General features: G+C 48.0%; 9 protein-coding genes across 9 annotated transcripts; 4 read left to right on the forward strand and 5 right to left on the reverse strand.

The window, feature by feature from the left end:
- Positions 1-11: 11 nt before the first annotated feature.
- On the reverse strand, positions 12-1,778 carry LACBIDRAFT_292948 (uncharacterized protein). Its single transcript, XM_001877150.1, has 9 exons — positions 1,651-1,778; positions 1,364-1,602; positions 1,119-1,311; positions 929-1,070; positions 761-854; positions 435-706; positions 306-379; positions 203-257; positions 12-140 (listed from the first exon to the last, which is right to left on the reverse strand). The coding sequence occupies exons 1-9, from the start codon at positions 1,743-1,745 to the stop codon at positions 15-17; spliced, it is 1,290 nt and encodes a 429-aa protein (XP_001877185.1). The 5' UTR covers positions 1,746-1,778; the 3' UTR covers positions 12-14.
- A 176-nt stretch (positions 1,779-1,954) lies between these two features.
- Positions 1,955-5,288, forward strand: LACBIDRAFT_311954 (uncharacterized protein; the record flags this gene model as incomplete). The annotated part of the gene is made up of 14 exons (XM_001876721.1): positions 1,955-2,347; positions 2,398-2,523; positions 2,574-2,682; positions 2,732-2,871; positions 2,921-3,246; positions 3,300-3,850; positions 3,901-4,014; positions 4,067-4,404; positions 4,453-4,455; positions 4,507-4,793; positions 4,853-5,013; positions 5,061-5,093; positions 5,142-5,186; positions 5,233-5,288. 14 exons carry the CDS (start codon positions 1,955-1,957, stop codon positions 5,286-5,288), a joined length of 2,682 nt encoding a protein of 893 aa, XP_001876756.1.
- A 245-nt stretch (positions 5,289-5,533) lies between these two features.
- LACBIDRAFT_311955 (uncharacterized protein) lies at positions 5,534-6,481 on the reverse strand (the record flags this gene model as incomplete). Its single annotated transcript, XM_001877151.1, has 4 exons — positions 5,534-5,750; positions 5,801-5,991; positions 6,052-6,262; positions 6,315-6,481. 4 exons carry the CDS (start codon positions 6,479-6,481, stop codon positions 5,534-5,536), a joined length of 786 nt encoding a protein of 261 aa, XP_001877186.1.
- A 192-nt stretch (positions 6,482-6,673) lies between these two features.
- On the reverse strand, positions 6,674-7,771 carry LACBIDRAFT_311956 (uncharacterized protein; the record flags this gene model as incomplete). Its single annotated transcript, XM_001877152.1, has 3 exons — positions 6,674-6,691; positions 6,741-7,394; positions 7,445-7,771. The coding sequence occupies 3 exons, from the start codon at positions 7,769-7,771 to the stop codon at positions 6,674-6,676; spliced, it is 999 nt and encodes a 332-aa protein (XP_001877187.1).
- A 1,130-nt stretch (positions 7,772-8,901) lies between these two features.
- LACBIDRAFT_151181 (uncharacterized protein) lies at positions 8,902-11,438 on the forward strand (the record flags this gene model as incomplete). Its single annotated transcript, XM_001876722.1, has 8 exons — positions 8,902-9,173; positions 9,227-9,503; positions 9,563-10,409; positions 10,456-10,716; positions 10,954-11,051; positions 11,103-11,139; positions 11,190-11,275; positions 11,334-11,438. Coding segments are annotated over 8 exons (1,983 nt in total), but the record flags the coding sequence as incomplete, so codon positions are not given.
- A 66-nt stretch (positions 11,439-11,504) lies between these two features.
- LACBIDRAFT_311958 (uncharacterized protein) lies at positions 11,505-13,533 on the reverse strand (the record flags this gene model as incomplete). Its single annotated transcript, XM_001877153.1, has 10 exons — positions 11,505-11,802; positions 11,861-12,066; positions 12,117-12,313; positions 12,364-12,411; positions 12,460-12,522; positions 12,576-12,644; positions 12,701-12,871; positions 12,928-12,957; positions 13,009-13,377; positions 13,428-13,533. 10 exons carry the CDS (start codon positions 13,531-13,533, stop codon positions 11,505-11,507), a joined length of 1,557 nt encoding a protein of 518 aa, XP_001877188.1.
- Positions 13,534-13,954: 421 nt separating this feature from the next.
- LACBIDRAFT_311959 (uncharacterized protein) lies at positions 13,955-15,641 on the reverse strand (the record flags this gene model as incomplete). Its single annotated transcript, XM_001877154.1, has 8 exons — positions 13,955-14,146; positions 14,208-14,359; positions 14,412-14,514; positions 14,572-14,889; positions 14,942-15,315; positions 15,371-15,407; positions 15,460-15,511; positions 15,562-15,641. 8 exons carry the CDS (start codon positions 15,639-15,641, stop codon positions 13,955-13,957), a joined length of 1,308 nt encoding a protein of 435 aa, XP_001877189.1.
- A 391-nt stretch (positions 15,642-16,032) lies between these two features.
- LACBIDRAFT_246167 (rRNA processing protein RRP8) lies at positions 16,033-17,351 on the forward strand (the record flags this gene model as incomplete). The annotated part of the gene is made up of 5 exons (XM_001876723.1): positions 16,033-16,454; positions 16,501-16,589; positions 16,639-17,011; positions 17,072-17,168; positions 17,220-17,351. 5 exons carry the CDS (start codon positions 16,033-16,035, stop codon positions 17,349-17,351), a joined length of 1,113 nt encoding a protein of 370 aa, XP_001876758.1.
- A 264-nt stretch (positions 17,352-17,615) lies between these two features.
- On the forward strand, positions 17,616-18,682 carry LACBIDRAFT_399433 (armadillo/beta-catenin/plakoglobin; the record flags this gene model as incomplete). The annotated part of the gene is made up of 9 exons (XM_001876724.2): positions 17,616-17,711; positions 17,764-17,835; positions 17,893-17,988; positions 18,044-18,057; positions 18,114-18,175; positions 18,226-18,345; positions 18,400-18,479; positions 18,528-18,596; positions 18,647-18,682. 9 exons carry the CDS (start codon positions 17,616-17,618, stop codon positions 18,680-18,682), a joined length of 645 nt encoding a protein of 214 aa, XP_001876759.1.
- Positions 18,683-18,930: the final 248 nt, after the last annotated feature.

Raw genomic sequence — 18,930 nt, forward strand, 5'->3', positions numbered from 1 at the left:
CTCTACACGTTCGGTTAATCATGGATGTATTTCCGTAATCGCTGAAACCGTTCTGCAGCACGGTGAAGGGTATCAAGATCTTTACAGAAAGCAAAGCGTGCGTATGCCTCTCCGATGTTAGCGTGCTCCTCACAATAGAACTAAAATGTAATGTTGAGCTCGTAAAGTAACCCAACACTAAAAAATGCCGGCCACTACGCACCTCGCTGACTGGAATGGATGAGACACCTATCTCGATTGCGATAAACCAGCAAGCCCTGTTTTGTCATGGTCAGACTTCGCATTGAATCTGATGCCCCAATTACTTGAAATCTCTGCCTCTCCCGAGGACACTTGGCGGGAAGGGGTAGTCGTCTGGGAACTTCACTTTGGAAATATCCTGCAACAAGGCCGTGATTGAGAATGCGATCCAAAAGTATTGTTCAAATGCTAACCAGTAGAATGAAGTAGCTTCCTTCAGGCAAAGTATACTTTAAACCCAGCGCATCAAAAGTGTGGGATAAAACGGCCCGTCTTGCATCATATTCGGAGCGCTGAACTTCAAAGAAGTGACGTTCCTTCGCCTGCTCTAAGCCACAGGCAGCGGCTTCCTGTAAGGGAGAATTTGTACAGAAGATAATGCGAGTGGAGGCCGCCAATGTAGGTTGTATGATTGATGGGGGAGCGATAAGCCAGCCGATTCGCCAGCCAGTCGCCGCGAACGCCTCTAGCCACAGCAAGTCAGTTGGAATTGTGCAGAATATGGGGACGGCTTTCTTACTCCCCGCAGAACCAACAGTTACGGTGCGATCCCACATTCCAGGTAAGTTGGCAATACGGATGTGTTCCTTTCCGTCGAAGACTAGGCAGTCGTACTGAAATAGGCGTTAGCATCAGCATTAGACGCATACTAAAGGAAGGAAATGCAAAAAAAAAGTTCAAAACTCACCACTTCATCTGCCATTACTAGAAGATTAAATTCTTCTGCTATAGCCGCAATGGCCTCGAGTTCCTTCTTCGTAAATACCTTTCCAACAGGATTGTGAGGAGTGTTTACGATAATCATTTTGGTGCGTGAAGTAACGGCGGCCCTGGATTGGACATCAAAAGGATTCCACAAGACGATATGGACAAAGGACCTCAGCTCGTCAACATCGATGGTCCAATCATCACTCGTTGGCTTGTTCGTTGAAGGTGAAGGTGGATGCAACGGTACATAGACAGGCTTTCCTCCATTGAAGGTTACAGAGGGGAGATACTGATCAAAGAAAGGTTCAAACATGATGACTTCGTCCCCATGCTCGAGGAACGCGGTGAAGACTGAGTATTGACCTAGGAAGCCCAACTTGAGATTGAACAGGGAACTTTTTGCGTATAACGGCACCTTCATTTGCCCCGCTTGTAACAAGAATTTCGGATTCGACATCAAGATCCCTATGAAACTGAGGACTGTAGAAAGCCTTGAGGGCCTCCCTGAGGCGGATCCGACCGCGAGGGTGAGAGTAATGATTGGGTGCGACAGATTTCAAAGCGTCTTCGGCGGCAGCTGTGATCCAAGTGGGAGGGGCAAAGTTCATGTAACCCTGACCCAGGTTGATGCAATCGGCGGGTAAGTTGGCGGCGCTGTGGAAGTGAGATGACGAGGAAAGATAAGTATGAGGAAAAGGATACCTAAAGATGGACCAGACATCGAGTGCAAGGGCTCTGCCTTCTTTCAGACGTGAGGAGAACTTGACGAGGTTTGAACGATCTTGAGTGGAAGACATTGTTGACAGAGCTCGAGGAAAGCGGAAAAAATCGGTAAAACGGCGGATGATCATAAAATGGTGTGAAGATTACCTGACTAGTAGCTAGTAAGTACTAATGATACCAGTGATAATAATGCTAGTCGTAATAGATACTAAGATAGTGCTAATCTCACATGTCACGTGTTATATCCTACTTGTTGGCAAAACTTCCATTTCTCACTTTTACAATGCAACTCAGTGACGACGGCGACGATGAACACTTCGTCTACCCAGCCCCCTCGAGTAGTAATATTCGGGAAGCCACTCCCCCACGTCAGATTCATCCCACACCGGCACAACTAGAGTCACTGTATGCCGCCGCCTCGTCGGGTGACTTAACTCTTCTGAAGCGACTGTTCAAGAGCGCGACTGAGACTGGGGATGTCCAGCCATTTAGTTTGGCTAATGACGCGTCGTCAAGAACGGGGTTTACTGCTCTGCATGCTTCCGCTAGTCGTGGATATCTTGATATAGTTACATGGCGTGAGCCTCTTGCTTTCTTCCCCCTTCCGGGTACTCACCGTGTTCTAGTTGTTGATGATTGTGGTGCAATGCCAGATTTGGAGGATAGGGAAGGTGAAGTAAGTGATATCGTGCTATGCACGCTTTCACTTTCTCATCTTGATGTCAGACGGCCCTCCATAAAGCTGCACTCCATGGCCACATATCCATAGTTAGTTACCTGCTACCAGGCAAAGCCGATGTACATGCTCAAGATGCCGATGGCTGGACTGCATTGCACAATGCATGTTCCAAGGTGAGCACAATACTTTTCACGTTCATTCCTATAAAAATTGATTTTCGCAGGGTTATCTTGATATCGTGATGTGGCTCTGCGAAAATGGCGGCGCGGCGTCCACAAAAAATGGAGTTTCTGGGGTAGATGTGCGGAGCAATGATGGTTGGACGCCATTGAGTGAGGTTATCCGCACAGTTAGTGAATGATATACTAAAGGCTGCAACAGTGAACGCGTCTTCAAAGGGGCATTTGCCCGTTGTGCTGTACCTATTGACCAAGCAGTCTGCAAACCCGTTAGTACGAAACAAATGGGGTGAAACAGCTTATGATGTGGCAGCTGCTGTGTTCGAGGTATGGATATGCGAGGTAAGCTCTCAGGCGTTTGATTGTCGCTTTGTCTGCACACAGTTTCCAGGTTCTTCAACAAGCCGAATCCAAACGATGGCATGCTTCGCCAACCCCGTATAATCCCCTCCTAGTTCACACCACGTTGCCTTTACTCTTGTATGAAAACCAACGTCTTGATACCAGAGGCCGGCCCAAGTTCTCTGCCTCTGGACTAGGCCGACATGGACGTCGTCCGCCTTTTGAGTTGAAATTACCAAAGCCTGATGATGATACTGGCGCACAAGAGATTGCTGCGTGGCGCAGTGGTGTGCAATTGCCCGCCCGCGAAGCTCCTTGGGTATTGCCAAAGCCGGAAGCCGTCACAGAAAATGTTGAGAGGAGTCACTTTTGGCTGTAAGTCCAGTTTCTTGTAGTGCTGCGTCACGATGGATGATTTTTTTTCTTAGTTCCGATTGGATCCTCGACATATCTCATTTTGCTGTTGATCCACAGGAAGGATGGCAGTATGCTCAATCCTTTGGTGAATCAGATGAATGTTGGGTTGCTGAGAAACCTCCTCACCTGGAACGCATGTTACACGGTAATGGTGGTTCGACCTCGAAACGTAGCGCATCGCTGTCATCTTCAAGTCCTGGTCGGGTTACTCACACTTGGGTTCGACGTCGACGCTGGGTCCGTATCATGCGACGTAGACTAGATATCCCGCCGCTGCCATTCCTGGAACCTGATGGTGCCATGTATCATCTTGAGGCCGACGGTTCATTGATTCCTTTTATCGAAGAGACCCAAAATGATCCGAGCGATGGGCAAGAGCTTGGAACTATGGCTTCTACATTTTTGTCCTCTGCACAAGACTACGTGGCGCGCGCACGATATCTTGTCGAGAAACATTCCCAGGATCTCGACTCAAATGCGGCCCTTACCTCTGCTGTTGAGACCCGTCGCGCCATTGCCAATTTAGAGCGCTCTACAACGGAGTTAAGGCAAGGAATTCTCGGTAGGCATTTCGAGCAAACTGCTACAACAGGGAAGTTGATGGTTTGGTAGGAGATGACGATTCCGAACGCAAAATTCAAGCGGAAGTACTCCTCAATGCGTATAGTCGGGAACTTGAACGTCGTCGGCTCTCCGCCGGCGCTCTGGGCCTCCTTGCCGAACATGGTGCATATCACTTTCCTGATTGCAAATACGCGCTGAATCGTCGATGATGTAGATGATGAACAATTTGATAGTGGTGACAACAGTTCCGATGAGGAATTTCACTACCCAACCTCTCCTCCGTCACGCGAGATGGCCCGACTGTCCTCGACTTCGTTTGCATCTACTGATCACTTCACTCGACCAGGAACTTCTCGTGTCCCTGCAGATCTCACTCCCCAGCTCTCACAAGCACCGGACTTTCGCGTGCCTACGCGTGAGGCACCTCAAAAGGTGATATCGCATCAATGGATCTCTCCTTCTCCCCATGGGTCAAATGCGCAGTGGGAAAGAGATGAAAGCGTGAAACAATGTCGTGAATGTCAACGGCGGTTTAATTTCATTCTCCGTCGAGTAAGTCGAACATCCCCCTTCATTATAATAAAACTGATTGTGAAGTAGCATGTAAGTTGTAGTTTACCGGCAATTTTTCTCAATCTTTACCATTTTATTAAGCATTGCCGTAAATGCGGCCGGATATTCTGCGATCGTTGCTCATCGCATTGGGCGTCACTCGATCCTTCGGATATTGTTTACGACCCTACATCACCAGACGTGCCAGCTTCCGCGACCCCACAGCGCCTTTGTCAAGGATGTTTTGATGAAGTCAACGCAGATCGCCCCGACAAGTTACGTGACGGAGGCACATCCATGGAGTGTGTTATTGTTGACCAAGAGAGGCTGACGATACCCGGACGCCTGACGACAATGCAACGCAGTTCGCAGCTCAGTGATCTGGCAGAGTTAGTGGCCATCATCTAGTTACCGGATGTTAACAAACTTTGTTTTTGTCCGTCTTTAGCTGTCCCGTTTGCAACCAAAACCTCGACGACGTTGGAGGATCGTCAAAGCAAGAAATTCACGTCAAGCGTTGTTTAGAGGGCGAATCCGGTTCTACTCCCCAAGCCGCCAAGTATTTCGTATATTGTCTCCCAGCGGCAAGCCCCTTGATCGGCATTCAGTGTGAGCTAGTAGTCGTGTGATATTTTCGATTCTCATAGGCCATCTAGGTGTCATCTGCTTGGGAGGAGAGTTCGTCAAAGGTGAATGATAGCAATTTCTTCTGGAATGGTTCTAATTTTCGGTGCTAGGAACTTCGGTCGGGCGCCTAAGCTGTTTCTGCAGTTTTCACAGTGGTTTGTTTCTTCTCAATGTTATTCTCACCTGCTCAATCTCCCTTAGCTTGCCTGTCTTGTTGGTTACAACGGGGAAAAGATTGCCCAGTGCACGCGCGTTGAAGAGCGTCCAAAATACTACCCTTTTTTAGGTCAATTTTAGTTAGGGTGTACCCTATATGATACCTTGCAAATTTAATAGACTACCCAATGACAATATGAATCACATCATGCAGATGTCGTTGAATGCTCATGTTCTCTGGTGAGCGCAGACTTACCTTGACACAGTTTGATCACCCTGACAATTTTTGCTCAATCGCTTTGTATCGCACTGGTTCTTGACAAAATCGAGGAAGAAAGAATGTTCATTAGTCGCCCTCATATCCAGGTTTGTATAACGTGTTATAACAGAGTCTGCTTTCGTCGACCCGAATTATGTCTGTAAGATCTCCGATATCTGGCTCGATGATATCTTGCCCTTTACGGCCGTCGTCTTGGTCATCCTCAAACCATGACGCAGGGTCTTCATCTTCATCTTCATCCTCATCATCGTCTTCGAGATCTGATTCTGTGGGTTTGTGATTCCTGAACGTTATCAGTACCCCATGAAAACATTCTTGAAAATGCGAACATACATAAATGCCCAGATACGGGCTTCTCTCTCCTGCCTGGTCAGGATTTCTCCTTTGATTGGCATTCCAAGACGCTTCTTCTTTTCGATTATCCGCTGCTGCCTCTCCAGGTCTTGGGCATGTGCCTGACGCTCCAAATCGATAGCCTCCCGCATCGTCAAAGTATTAGTGCGAATTGACTCGTTGTTGGGTCCCTACACGAATTATATTTGCGTGAGATGTAACAGCAAAGAAAGTTAATGATCAAGACGAACAAATTGAGAAAGTGCCTTCCGCTTTGCTTCAATTGTCCTACTTGTGGGTGGTTCGGGTGGAGCATCTATCAATATATCTCCTTCACCTCTGATCATAGTTCTTTTCAATCCTGTATTGATAGATTCCATTCCTTCAAGTTCAATCAACCGCGATTCTACAGCAGATTGCTGAGCTAATACCCTTTGGATGAGTGTGGAGGTTGAAGCTCCCCTGCAGGATGATTAGATAAATACGGTAGATGTAGCAGATCAATGAGACGGACGGCGACGCGAGAACCCTTGCATTCAAGCTATGCAAGTCTTGTAGTTCACGAACGGTCATCTCAGGTACAGGGCGCTGTTTTGGTCTTGGGGATGGTCGGAAACCTGGTAGTATGGGTTGCCTGTTCCGAATGGGCGATATCGGTGACGACGGTGGTGGACTGTACATGTTGCTGGCGGAGTTGGAGACCGATTGTGAAGCTTGTGAAGTCTGATACTTAACGTGTTGAAGAGGAAATGCGGAGTCAATAGCGGGACAATAACTAAGTACAACTTTGATGGCATCGTTATTCGCCGAATTGCCTGAGTATTATACAATCTATAACTACATCGTACCAGGGAAACATCAAGTAAAAGGTCATTACATGTACATATCACCCTGCGTCGTCGATGAGCCATGGATAAGAAAAAAGAACTAAACAACTCACCGAACCGGGAGGCATAAACTCGTCATTGTCTGGCCCTTGCGTGTTGCCACCCCCAAACCGGCCGCCTCTTCCACCACCAAGAGGTCCAAGTCCACTTCTGTCGGGGAAAAAGTCAGGACCGACAGGATCAAATCTTGCCCCGGGGGGTGCACCAAGAGGTGGCAGGAATCCGTCGCCACCCCAGGGCCCTTGATTCGGTCGACGATCCCTGTTCATACCGAAGATTGGATGATTAGGCCCTACAAGCATACCATCGCCACTGCCAGGCGGAAAAAGGGGAGGCGGCGCAAATGGGTTGATTGGAAATGGATCCAAATCCCGCCGGCCAATCTCTAACGGATTATGGGCGGGGCGTGTAGGAGGGGGTGGCTGGTACGGCGTATACGGAGGGTTGACTGGACGTGCGGGAGGTGGATTGTTTGATGTGGAGCTAGAACTACCGGATATCTCTTCCATGTAACCCTCCTTTTGCAGGCTAGGCATTAATTTTTGTATAATGTTGAGTTTGAGTAGTGACATCAAATCTTTAACACGGGTGGATGATATGAACCCGTGCACAAGAGGTTGCCCGTTTGCTACATCGATGTCATGCGGATAGAAAGACGGCGATGTAAACTCATCAATAGAAAAGTCCAGAGTCGCAACCTTGTCGCTCTATTGTTGGCACTCAGATTGACGTCGGTAACAAGGGAGTGTGTACTGACCTGGAAAGCAATCGCATTCACGACTGTGCGCGGGCCGAGTTTGGATATCTTGATGACAAAATCAAGACTACTCTGGTCATGTTTATACTTGAAGGTGTAATGTCCTGGGCCACCCTTATTCCATTGAGGCGGAAGAGAGTTGGCGGTGAGTGTGGCAGAGTCGTCGTCGTCTACAGATATCAATCGAAATGCCAAGACGGTTAGAGCAGTGTGTATAAGGGCTGAAATTGCATCTTGAGGAGAAGAAAGTGATTTCGAAGACGATGGCAATAGGGTTGGCAGCAGAGAGATCAATGCTGCTGGGTCAAAGATATCAGAAGGAGACATTACTTAGTGCGCTGAGCTAGCTGACGTCAGCGCCAGTAAAGTTATATCCTCCAAAAGAAACAGAGACAAATAATACCTTTGCTTTGTATCGTCACGTCTATTTTCCTTATGGCTCGCAGAGACAGATCTTTCTCACCGGAACCTTCAAACAAACGGGTAAGACCATCTTATCGCTCTTCTCCTCGGTCTCCCTCGCCGACGAGGCGCAATACCCAAAGGCCCAGCACAACTAGGTCGAGGCATGAAGACGACCGAGACAGAGACAGGTACCGGGACAGGGATCGCCACCGCGACGATAGATATCGAGACGACAGGAGGAGGGATTCGTATAGAGATGGTACCCGTGATGAGAGGAGAGATAACCGGCGACGCTCCCGTTCACGCGACCGACGCCCACCAACTCCACCACGCCCTCAGCCAACAGATGAGCCGGTCCAAACGCCCCCACCGGAAGACGAAAAGCTCAGGGCGAAGCGGGCCAAGCTTGAAGCGTGGAAAAAGGAAAGGGAGGCAAAAAAAGCTTTAGATGAGGCCAAGGCCAAAGCCATGGCGCTAGCTGGAAAGTCTGCTCCATGTGAGTGTTCATGGATCTGTGTAAGAGTATTCTTGGTTTCACATCACTTGATCCATGCCCCACAGCTTCTATACCTGTCGCTACGTCGAAGCCAGCTGGTCAACTCAACCGTGCCGCTCTCACTGGGCTTGGCCTCAAGGGCTTGCCCCTCAAACCCGAATTTGCGAATCCTGCAAAAGGTCTTACTGCCTCTTTGGATGACTCTGAAGAGTCGCAACGTAAATTGGAGACTCTAGGGGACATGCCAGCTATCGACATGACAATGACTGAGGATGCAACCGGTGTAGGGGATCTCGAGGTGGATGATGATGACGAAGAAGCTAACAGAATGGATCAAGCCTTGAAAGCAAAGGCAAAGGATGCCATGGAAGTCGATGATGAGGACGGCGTTGACCCATTGGATGCGTTCATGACTGAAGTAAAGGCTGAAGTCAAAAAGGTTAATTTGGAAGATATGCAAAAGGTGGTGGGGGCACAAGGCGGCAGATCTAGAATAAGGCTGGACGAGAGAATGGCTGAAGACGGCATGGAGGATGTCATAGAGAGCGTCGTTCCCGACGAGCTTGACGCCACCGATCTCAATCCTGAAGATATTCTCGCGCTAGCAGCCAAGAAGGCCAAAAAAAAGGAACTTGCAGCGGTCGACCACGGACGAGTACGTTATGAACCTTTTCGAAAGGAGTTCTATATCCCTCCTCCCGATATTGCGGCGATGACAGAGGAAGAAGCTGAGTTCCTTAGGCTTGAACTTGATAGTATCAAAATTCGTGGCATTGATTGTCCAAAACCCGTCACAAAATGGAGTCACTTCGGGTTACCAGCGAACTGGTGCGTCAAGAAATAGTGGCTCTCTCCGGGACTGACTTCTCTCTACTCCTCAGTCTAGATGTCATTAAGCGACTGAACTACACGGCTCCCACTTCCATACAAGCACAGGCGATTCCCGCAATAATGTCTGGGCGAGATGTTATTGGCGTTGCCAAGACTGGGTCAGGGAAGACCATCGCATTCTTACTGCCTCTTTTTCGTCATATCAAAGATCAGCGCTCTCTTGAACAGATGGAGGGTCCAATTGCTGTGGTGATGACTCCAACTCGTGAACTTGCTGTTCAAATTCATAAGGAGTGTAAGGCATTTCTAAAAGTGTTGAATCTACGCGTACGTTTTTGCCACTTCACGCTGGGTCATGCACATTGACAAAGTTCGCTGTATTGCAGGCTGTCTGTGCGTATGGGGGCTCGCCTATCAAGGACCAGATTGCAGAACTCAAAAAAGGAGCTGAAATCATTGTCTGTACTCCAGGGCGTATGATCGATCTGCTAACCGCCAACTCAGGTCGTGTCACAAATCTCAAACGAGTAACCTACGTCGTTCTTGACGAAGCTGACCGGATGTTTGATATGGGTTTTGAACCCCAGGTCATGAAAATCATCAATAACATTCGACCAGATCGACAAACCGTCCTGTTCTCAGCTACATTTCCCAAACAGATGGATTCTCTGGCTCGAAAAATTCTTCATAAACCGTTAGAAATCACTGTCGGCGGTCGATCTGTCGTGGCTGCAGAGATTGAACAGATTGTCGAAGTACGCCCAGAAGATACCAAGTTCAATCGCCTTCTTGAAATTCTCGGTCAAATGTACAATGAAGACCCGGAATGCCGTACCCTAGTCTTCGTTGATCGCCAGGAAGCCGCTGACAATCTCCTTCGTGAACTCATGCGAAAAGGGTATCTTTGTATGTCCCTACACGGTGGTAAAGATCAGGTTGATCGGGACTCCACCATCGCCGATTTTAAATCTGGAGTTGTACCTATCGTGATCGCCACCTCCGTCGCTGCGCGGGGTTTGGATGTGAAGCAATTAAAGCTGGTCATCAACTATGACGCGCCTAATCATATGGAAGATTATGTTCATCGTGCTGGACGGACAGGACGTGCTGGTAATAAGGGAACCTGCGTGACTTTCATAACACCCGAGCAGGAAAGATATTCGGTGGATATCTATCGGGCAGTCAAAGCCAGCAACGCCACCATACCCAAGGATTTGGAGGAACTTGCAAATGGTGAGCACGATATAGCTATGATCAGGACTACCTTACACTGCTGCAGGCTTTTTGGACAAGTTGAAGACAGGCAAGGCTCAAGCGGCTGGGTCTGGCTTTGGTGGCAAAGGCCTCGATAGATTAGACAAGGAACGTGACGCTCGAGAGAAGGCCGAACGTAAGGCGTATGGAGAGCCAGGAGAGGAGGATAAACCTACGCCAGCCGAAGAGATGGCTGCCAAAGCGACAGCATCCAGTGGTGATGATATGACTTTCGGAAATTTCAAGGTTGAAATCAAACGCGGTCCAGCGCCAGATTCTTCGAAAGGTCTTCTTGGCGTCGGTGGGGCCATCGCAGCCGCCAGACGCCTGGCCCATGCGAAAGAAGAAGAGAAGATACAGAATCAGATGCGTGCGGCCGAGGAAGCAGCGGCTCGTGCTGGAAAAGATACTGCAGCACACAAGCAAGCCTCCAGCGTTGTGGCGAAGCTGAACGCTCAGTTGAGAGCATTCAAGCTGGTTCAGCAATCTCAGCTTCAGGCAGAAGACACGAGCGGAAGAAAAGCAAATCCTGACTCGACAGATTTCCATGCCATCATACCCATCAATGATTACCCTCAAAAGGCTCGTTGGCGTGTCACGAATAAGGAGACTATGGTCCAGGTCAGCCACTGTTCAATCTTTGTTCTCTTGCACGCTATTAACGCCCTGCAGCTCATCGACATGACCGGCGCGTCAGTTACTAACAAGGGTGAGTCAATTTATTTCTTCATTGACATATTATAAACATCGCACGTGGAGGTATCTATTACGATCATGGCAAAGAGCCTCCTTTGGAAGGGCCACCCAAGCTCCATCTCCTCGTGGAGTCGAACGAGGAATATCGCGTAAGCATCCATACTTCCTCAAACGATGTTCGCGCTGATTTATCCGAATCACTTGCAGGTCGAGCAAGCTGTTAGGGAGATTAAGCGTTTGCTGATCGAGGCATCTGCTGCTGCCTTGCAGGCAGAAATGCGCAATCCAACAGCAACTGGGAGATACAGTGTTTTGTAAAATAAAAATGCGTTGCTGATTATCAACTTGACATTTTTGTAAGCACAAAGTTTCCAACGGTTACCGATTAAGACCAAAGCCCCGGGGTTTCGCCCCTGCTGGAGTGCTGTGCCCTGACTCTCTCACACGCTTCTCCACGTCTGTCACCTTGCTTTCAACCTCGCGTACTGCGGCATCGATCCATTGCAAACTCTCGAGGTGACTGCTCAAAATCTGAGCTATTTGTGTCATGGCATCATCCCCCGAGTCAGAGTGAGGTTTCTGGCTGATTGATAGTGCATTGACTGAATCAATCATCTGGGTCAAAGAACCAGAGAGGTCATCGAGATGCGTGTGCAGGTCGGTCGCAAGCATGTAACTGTGAAAATGAGCGAATGAGGCTGCCTATTTCTCGTGGGATGGTGCAATTCGCTCACTTTTTGTCTCGCTCTGTATCAGCAGGACCAGTATCAAGTGTTCTTAAACTTCCTCCTTGTCCCCCTAAAATTTCCTGAGAGACCTTTTCATATGCGTCCAACGTCGAAGCGATGTCCGCTTGCTGTTGTTCGATGTGATCGAGGGACTGTGAAATATCATTTTGCTGCCTTTCGGCTGCCAGAACATGGCTGTAGAGAGCTGCTATCTAAAAACTACTCAGTGGCGAAACCAAGATAGATTGAAAATACAACTGACGTTGTTACCATTCTCAATTAGAGCGCGATCCCATACAGCCACTTCTCCGGCAAATCTACCAAACTCTCGTACGTGTGTTTCAAGCTCCGTGGTCCACCTATTGACAATTTCCTCGAGCGTTTTACCCCGAAGCATCGATGGAGGGGGAACGGTTACAGTCGTGCTTGATACTGCAGCAGCCGCAGCCGACCCAGGTACTGAAAAATGATGAAGTCTGGAACCAACGTCATAAAATAGCCGCATTCACCTGTAGTTTTATCGACTTCTTTCAATGTTGTCGCATTCAATCCGGTTGCTGCAGCCCAGTTTATCAACTGGATCACAATGTTTCACGCACACGTACGGGTGGGTGCATCTTTCTTTTCGTCCGTCTTGGCACCACCAAAAATGTTGAACGTAGTAGGAGCTGAAGGGACGTGATGAGACAAGGATACGGTTTTCATACTCAAAGGTAGTTACCCGTTTGTGTAGCATCTTTCTTATCAGATTGTTTGTTTCCGTTATTTCCAAAAAGACCTCCCGATGTAGCTTTGAACGTGGCACATAAAAATACTTGAAATGGATATATAAAAAGGGAACCATACCTAAGGGGGCAGCATCTTTGTTCGCCGCCAGAGGCGTGGTAGCAGAAGAGTTTGCAGGTTTTCCAAAAATTCCTCCTCCAAAGAGTCCACCAGATGTAGCGGCAGTACTGGCTGCAGTGCTCGCACCTTCAGCTAACTTGGTGGATAATCCATCCGCATTGGTAGAGCTTGCTAAAATTATAGTCAGCATTGATATATCGAGAATGCATTTGAACGTTGTATCAAACCTGTGGTTGAAGGACCTGCTTGATTGAAGACTATCCAAATTATTTTGAATTGATGAAAATGGGAATAACGGAAATTCTCACAACTGGAGGGTGTATTTTTTGGAGTGTTTGTAGCCTGGTCAGCAGGTTTGGGAAGAGTGAAGGCCGAACCTCCGCCAAAAAGGGTATTTGTGTTAGAGGGCGCTGTAGAACTGGCGGCCGTCGTACTGCTGCTTCCAAAGAGTGTGTTTGAAGTGGAGGGGGTTGCACTTGTAGTACCACTGCCACTTCCGCCGAAGGTGGGAATTGAAGTAGAGGCAGGAGCGGCTCCACCTCCAAATATGCTAGACGAAGGTGTCGATGCCGCCGAATTGCCAAAGAGCCCTCCTGCAGTACCCGTATTCGGCGCGTTAGAGCCGAATAACCCCCCTGTATTGGCAGGTCTTGGTGCGCCAAAGATATTGCTGGTTGCTGCTCAAATGATTCAACAAAATGAAATAGAGAAAGCAAAGGTTTCGCACCTCCTTGTGCGCCGAATATACCTGCACCTCCGGGGCCCGAAGCTGTGGTGCTGCTGCCAGAGCTTCCTTGCGTTGATGAACTGGCAGGATTATTAAAAAAGCTCATCTTAGTTGAGATCAAAGCGACGAGTCACGACAAGCTGGTATTATTTGTTCAGTGTTGTGCAACAGTCCTTTTCCAGAGAACCTTTCTCTCAGCGACCTGGAGTTAGCATCGAGCTCTCAACTTCCTTACAAGTCCCTGGAACACTCAATTTTTCTTCGCAACGGGAAGTCGAATGTCGGTATTTGATTAGCATAGTAAACCTTACCATCATCAGCTGTCGAGCCTGGAGCATATTCCCCCATCTCTACAACGATGGTAGACTAGGAAAGGATGGAATCAAAAATGTTTATGTTTTATAGAAAAACGCTCGTGGTCAGGACAAGGCCCTCTAGCGCAGTGAGAGGATTTATGGTTGGAATATTGATTAAAGTAGTAAGTAGACTCCTGGTGAAACGAAAGCTGCAAGATAAACGAATGATATTTAGGAGTCAAGGACAAGAACAGAGGCCCCCCCGTCTTGCGTGACCCGCTTGCGAGTCTTCATGATAATGTATCGCCGGCCAAAATAGCCAAGTGTGTCATGGGACCGTTGAGGGCGCCGGCTCGATTCGACATCTCCGCTGTCTTCAAAGACACCTATTGCTGAAGGTGCTAAAACTATTGCCTGTCCCGTCTGATGGGGTCATAGTTATTGAACGATCAAAATATGTATTAGACGCAATGAGAGTAATCACCTGGAGGTTGACCAGTTTGTCAAATGCATCGCTCTGAGAGAAATCAGCCGAAACGTGTTGAATGAGGTGCTGCCACCATGATGGGGAGGAGAAGCGGTGCAAAATGGCCACAGTGCATAAGTCTAATAAGACTGGGGGAACAACTGTCGGCTCTAAATGAACGTCTTTTTACTGATGATTCAGGCCCATTAAAGACGACGTTACCTTGAGTGCTGATAATGACCCTCATTGCCAAGTGGCGTTGCTGTCGAACGAGACGCAAGAGAGCCTGAGTCAGGCCAGAGGAGGATTTAGAACATGACAGATACTAATTATGAAACAAAGATGTGAATTCTGAGTACTTTGATTTGATTGTAGAACAGACCTTGTGCGCCTCATCCATAACGAGCACCTTTCCAGTACCAACATCAGCTCGAACAAAGAGTCGAAGAATAATTTCGAAAAGGCCACACGCCGAGGCTGCATCAAGAAAGGGATCTGAGAGGTCAATGATAGTCAATTGGCCCGAAGCAAATCGACTTTTAGCAGAACCGGTGGAAGACGGGTCAAGAAATGATCTCAAGAGAGACATGCGTTGCTCCAGACCGGATAACTGAGCAGGATTGAATTTTTGCTTTGATAGCTCTAATTTTTTCAAGAAAGCTTGGAAAGAGTAGCGTTCCCCTAATTCACGTAGAATAGACTAACGGGGGAGATAAGTCACATTTGTTCGGATACCAGCAACATTCACCTACCAAAACGACCTGCATGTATAACGGAGCTGATTCAGATGACCCGATTGCCATCATTGACAAAAAGGCGGCAGCATCTAGCTCAGAGTTTTGAAAATAGAGTGGCTCGACTGTTACTTTATTGCCTAGCGGGGCATACACGGCACGCATAGTTGCCAGAGAAGAATGGGAGACATACACACGCACGGCCGGTCCTGAAACAAGAGATGAAATAGACTCGCAGAGCCAAGCGGTCTCGTTGGGGTGGGTGCCGGAACCACCCTCACCGAAATGTAGAACAAGCCCAGAAAGGGCTTTGGTCACAGAACCAATGGGTGGGAAATTGGGTATCAGCATATTTTCCAGTATCGTGCCCACCGTGTGGGACTTTCCAGTGCCTTCAGTCGTGGCTGTTAGGCATCGTAAGCTAGAAAACGAGAGTAAAACCTGTACCTTGAACTCCACATACAAGGGCGGAGAAGGGAGCATTCTGTGCAACGTATTTTTCGGTATGAGGAGCAAGAGATGGCTGAAGAACTCACTGAGCTCAAGTACAACCGTTGGTCTTCTGGTATCTCGGTACCTCCCTTTGAGCTAAATCAAAGTTAGAACAGGGGGGCAAGAATACAGCGCAGCATACGTACTGTATTGCCAAAACTTTACCAATAAGACCATATTGTGTTCTCAATGACTGATTTGAGCGAACAAATGCCTCCCGCGTCATCAGCGGGGCAGTGATCAAATCATGCTCTTGAATGGAACGAATGTACGAGTCCTCAGAGTCAGAGTCATCCAGTAGCTGCCACTCTTCTTCCTGGGAGAAATGGTCAAGCCCCGGGTTGCCAATTACCGTGGAACTAAGCTTATAAGCACAGTACCTGGGAGTCAGAAGTCATCATGGATTGCATCGTCTTGCCCTAAGAGTGGCTGGAAGTAACAGACCGTAGAGAGGAGTTGGGAGGAGTTTGGGAGGCATCTACATTTATAGAGGTACTTAGACTAACGAGAAAGAATTTTTCTGGAAGTGCACGCGGCAAAGCCGCGAATCGCTACATACATAGAGTTGTAAATAAACACTACTTGGTTCACGATCGAGCCTCAACTTCTTGACAACCATGGTCTTATTTGACGTCCCCGGCTGGTCACTACCCTCCGCACCTTCCCTTCACGAGGCGTCAAAAAAACGCAAGCGCCCAACAAGTACTTCTAGCCAGTTGCTCTCCACGGAGATTAATATAGAAAAAATTGTCGAGCGCTTGAAGAAGACTACCAGGCCTGCCACCTCAAAGTCTTCAGCAAAAGATCGCATATCAAGATCCGGGAACAAAAGTAAAAGTGTCGATAAGAAGATCATTTCACGTCCAAAGCCGCTGGCAATTTCTGGAGAGAAAGGCGAAAGACCGGCGAAGAAACAGAAGATTAAGCGTGATGCTGGCGACGTACCGAAACCTGGCTCTACGCTCAGTGGTGAACATGAAACTAATCTGACGCCGCTTCAAAAAGACATGAAGCGAAGCTTGGGGGGTGCTCGCTTCAGGTGCGAGTTCATTTACTTTGTCGGTCTTACGCCTCTGACCCCTGAGCAGAATGATAAACGAAGATCTCTATAAGTCGGATAGCCGCACGGCGTATTCTATGATGCAAAAAGATCGAAGTGTATATGAGGATGCAAGTTTACCGACATCAAACCGTCAATCTTTTTGCGAATACTGATTCTTCAGCACAGTATCACGTTGGTTTCCGGCATCAAGTACAATCATGGCCAACCAACCCCGTCGAATACTACGTAACGATGTTAGCTAGGTATCCGCCCAAGACAGTCATTGCCGACCTAGGGTGCGGCGATGCAGCGCTAGCTCGTGCCCTGATTCCGAAAGACTTGTCGGTCTTATCATTTGACCTGGTTTCTGACGGCGTCTATGTTATCGAGGCTGATACTTGCAGTAAAATTCCCCTCCCCGGGTCCGAAGGAGCTATAACGGAGGAGTCAAATGGCGAAGGGCAAATTGTTGACGTCGTGGTTTGCGCCCTTAGCTTGATGGGCACCAACTGGCCCAACTGTCTTCGAGAGGCGTGGAGAATATTGAAACCCCTGTAAGTCCACTCCCTTTTTACCAGGGACGCATTCTCACAAGTATTTCAAAAAAAAAAAAGAGGCGAGCTCAAAATTGCCGAAGTTACTAGTCGGTTCACCGATGTCGGAGACTTTCAAAGTCTTGTTAGTTCCATCGGCTTCCGATTAAGGTCGAAGGTATGGATATTCCTGAAGCCATCTTCCCTGAAATTTGACATACCGTTCCAGAACAATGACAACACACACTTCACCTTATTTGAATTCACAAAGTTGCCTCGGAAAGGAAAGGCCGAGAAAGAGTGGACGAAGATTTTATCAAAAGCGGGAACTCTAAAACCATGTGAGTACAAACGGAGATGAGTAGTTACTGAATCGGTGATCATTCAATTCGCATCCTATCTATTAGTATCTCATATGCCATAATCTTTACAAAGAGCACCATTCGCTTTGATCAGAGCACCCTTTTTGGTCATCTCTCTGTCGGTGCTAGCATACTCCTCAACTCACTCACTCAGGTGGTCGCCACGACGTTTGAGTTAGGATGATCACGTTACTTGTGCTAATTTGGTCTCCCTACCGCTAACCAACCCTTCCTTCTGTCGATTGGCACTAATCTCTGAAACGATGTCGAAGAACGTCAACCTCCTTTCTCATCCTCTGATCAACGCAGAGCTCTCCAAGTTAAGGCAGGCATCAACATCGTCGAAGGAGTTTCGCGAGGCATGGGTTAATCAAAGGACACGATTCTCATCGTCTCATCGACATCTGGCAGGGTATCCAACACATTAGTGTACTGCTGGGCTATGAAGCCAGTCGAAATCTTGAAGAGGAGTCTTTCGACGATGCAAGCGCATTTTCGGCCTCGGCCTTGTTTCGTTGATGTTGACCTGCATGATTGCAGAGAACACCTGTTGGCCCCTTCACGGGGACCAAAATAAAGCCACGGATTGGTTTAACTCCTATCCTGCGAGCGGGTTTGGGGATGACAGACGCTCTGGTCAGTTCTTTGATTCGGTTTACCTGTTATAATTGCTCATCGATATGTAATTTAGCTGACCCTATTTCCGTAAGTTGTCAATGGAGATCGCGCTGTGAGCATCAGGATTGACCTCGTCGACTCAGAGCCGCACCCGTATACCATCTTGGGCTCTTCCGTGAGAAGGTGACCCTCCAACCAGTCGAATGTGGGCCCAGAAGTTCCTCCTTGTCCGAACGTTTCTCAGTTGACATGTAGATTATTCCAAGCTTCCCCCTTCTCCCGCTCTCGACAACGTTTTTTTGCTTGACCCTTTGATCGCTACAGGTGGTACAGCATGCGCAGCACTTGCGATGATTGTAGATTGGGGTATTCCTGGTGAGGCCTCAAACGAAACCATGGTCGTCTCTAAAACGTTACGCCCAAACACAGTCAAGGACATCAAGTTGCTATGCATATTAGCATCGCAAGATGGCTTGAACCACGTCCAGGCCGAATATCCTGACCTCGAGGTAATTAGTTGTTGTTTTGATGTTAATGTCAATGAACCGATTTCACAGATCTGGGTCGCTGGAGTGGATGAAATTTTGACGTCAGAGGGCATCATAAGCCCTGGTCTTGGCGATACTGTTGAGTCCTATTTAATTAAAGTCATACTATAAGTTGACGTCTTTGCTAGGGTGATCGCCTTTTCAATACGGTTATTGTACGATGAAGGGGTGTAACATTGGTGTAGGAAATAGATCCTCAATTGTAATATCATTTCCCAAATGGGGATAGCTTCTTTGTTTGTAATATCATTTCCCAACTTGGAATAGCTTTCCGTTCACGTGACAAGAAGACGCGATCGTGAGCACGAATTGCTCAATTTTTGTTTTTCTTGGCTAGAAATGAATTCCGACGGAGATTTTATTTCCGAGTGGGCTTCCGTTCGTAACTTTGCATCTCTTTGCGTTGACCTTT

This window comes from Laccaria bicolor, genomic scaffold, assembly GCF_000143565.1.
Source record: "Laccaria bicolor S238N-H82 LACBIscaffold_4 genomic scaffold, whole genome shotgun sequence".
Classification (NCBI taxonomy): domain Eukaryota; kingdom Fungi; phylum Basidiomycota; class Agaricomycetes; order Agaricales; family Hydnangiaceae; genus Laccaria; species Laccaria bicolor.

Bases quoted from the DNA above. Each gene is read 5' to 3' on its own strand.
- LACBIDRAFT_292948 (XM_001877150.1), bottom strand. From the start codon at position 1,745: ATGTCTTCCACTCAAGATCGTTCAAACCTCGTCAAGTTCTCCTCACGT. The intron at 707-760 runs GTAAGAAAGCCG...TGCTGTGGCTAG, and splicing joins AACTGTTGGTTCTGCGGGGA to AGGCGTTCGCGGCGACTGGC. The intron at 141-202 runs GTGCGTAGTGGC...ATTACATTTTAG, and splicing joins CATCCATTCCAGTCAGCGAG to TTCTATTGTGAGGAGCACGC.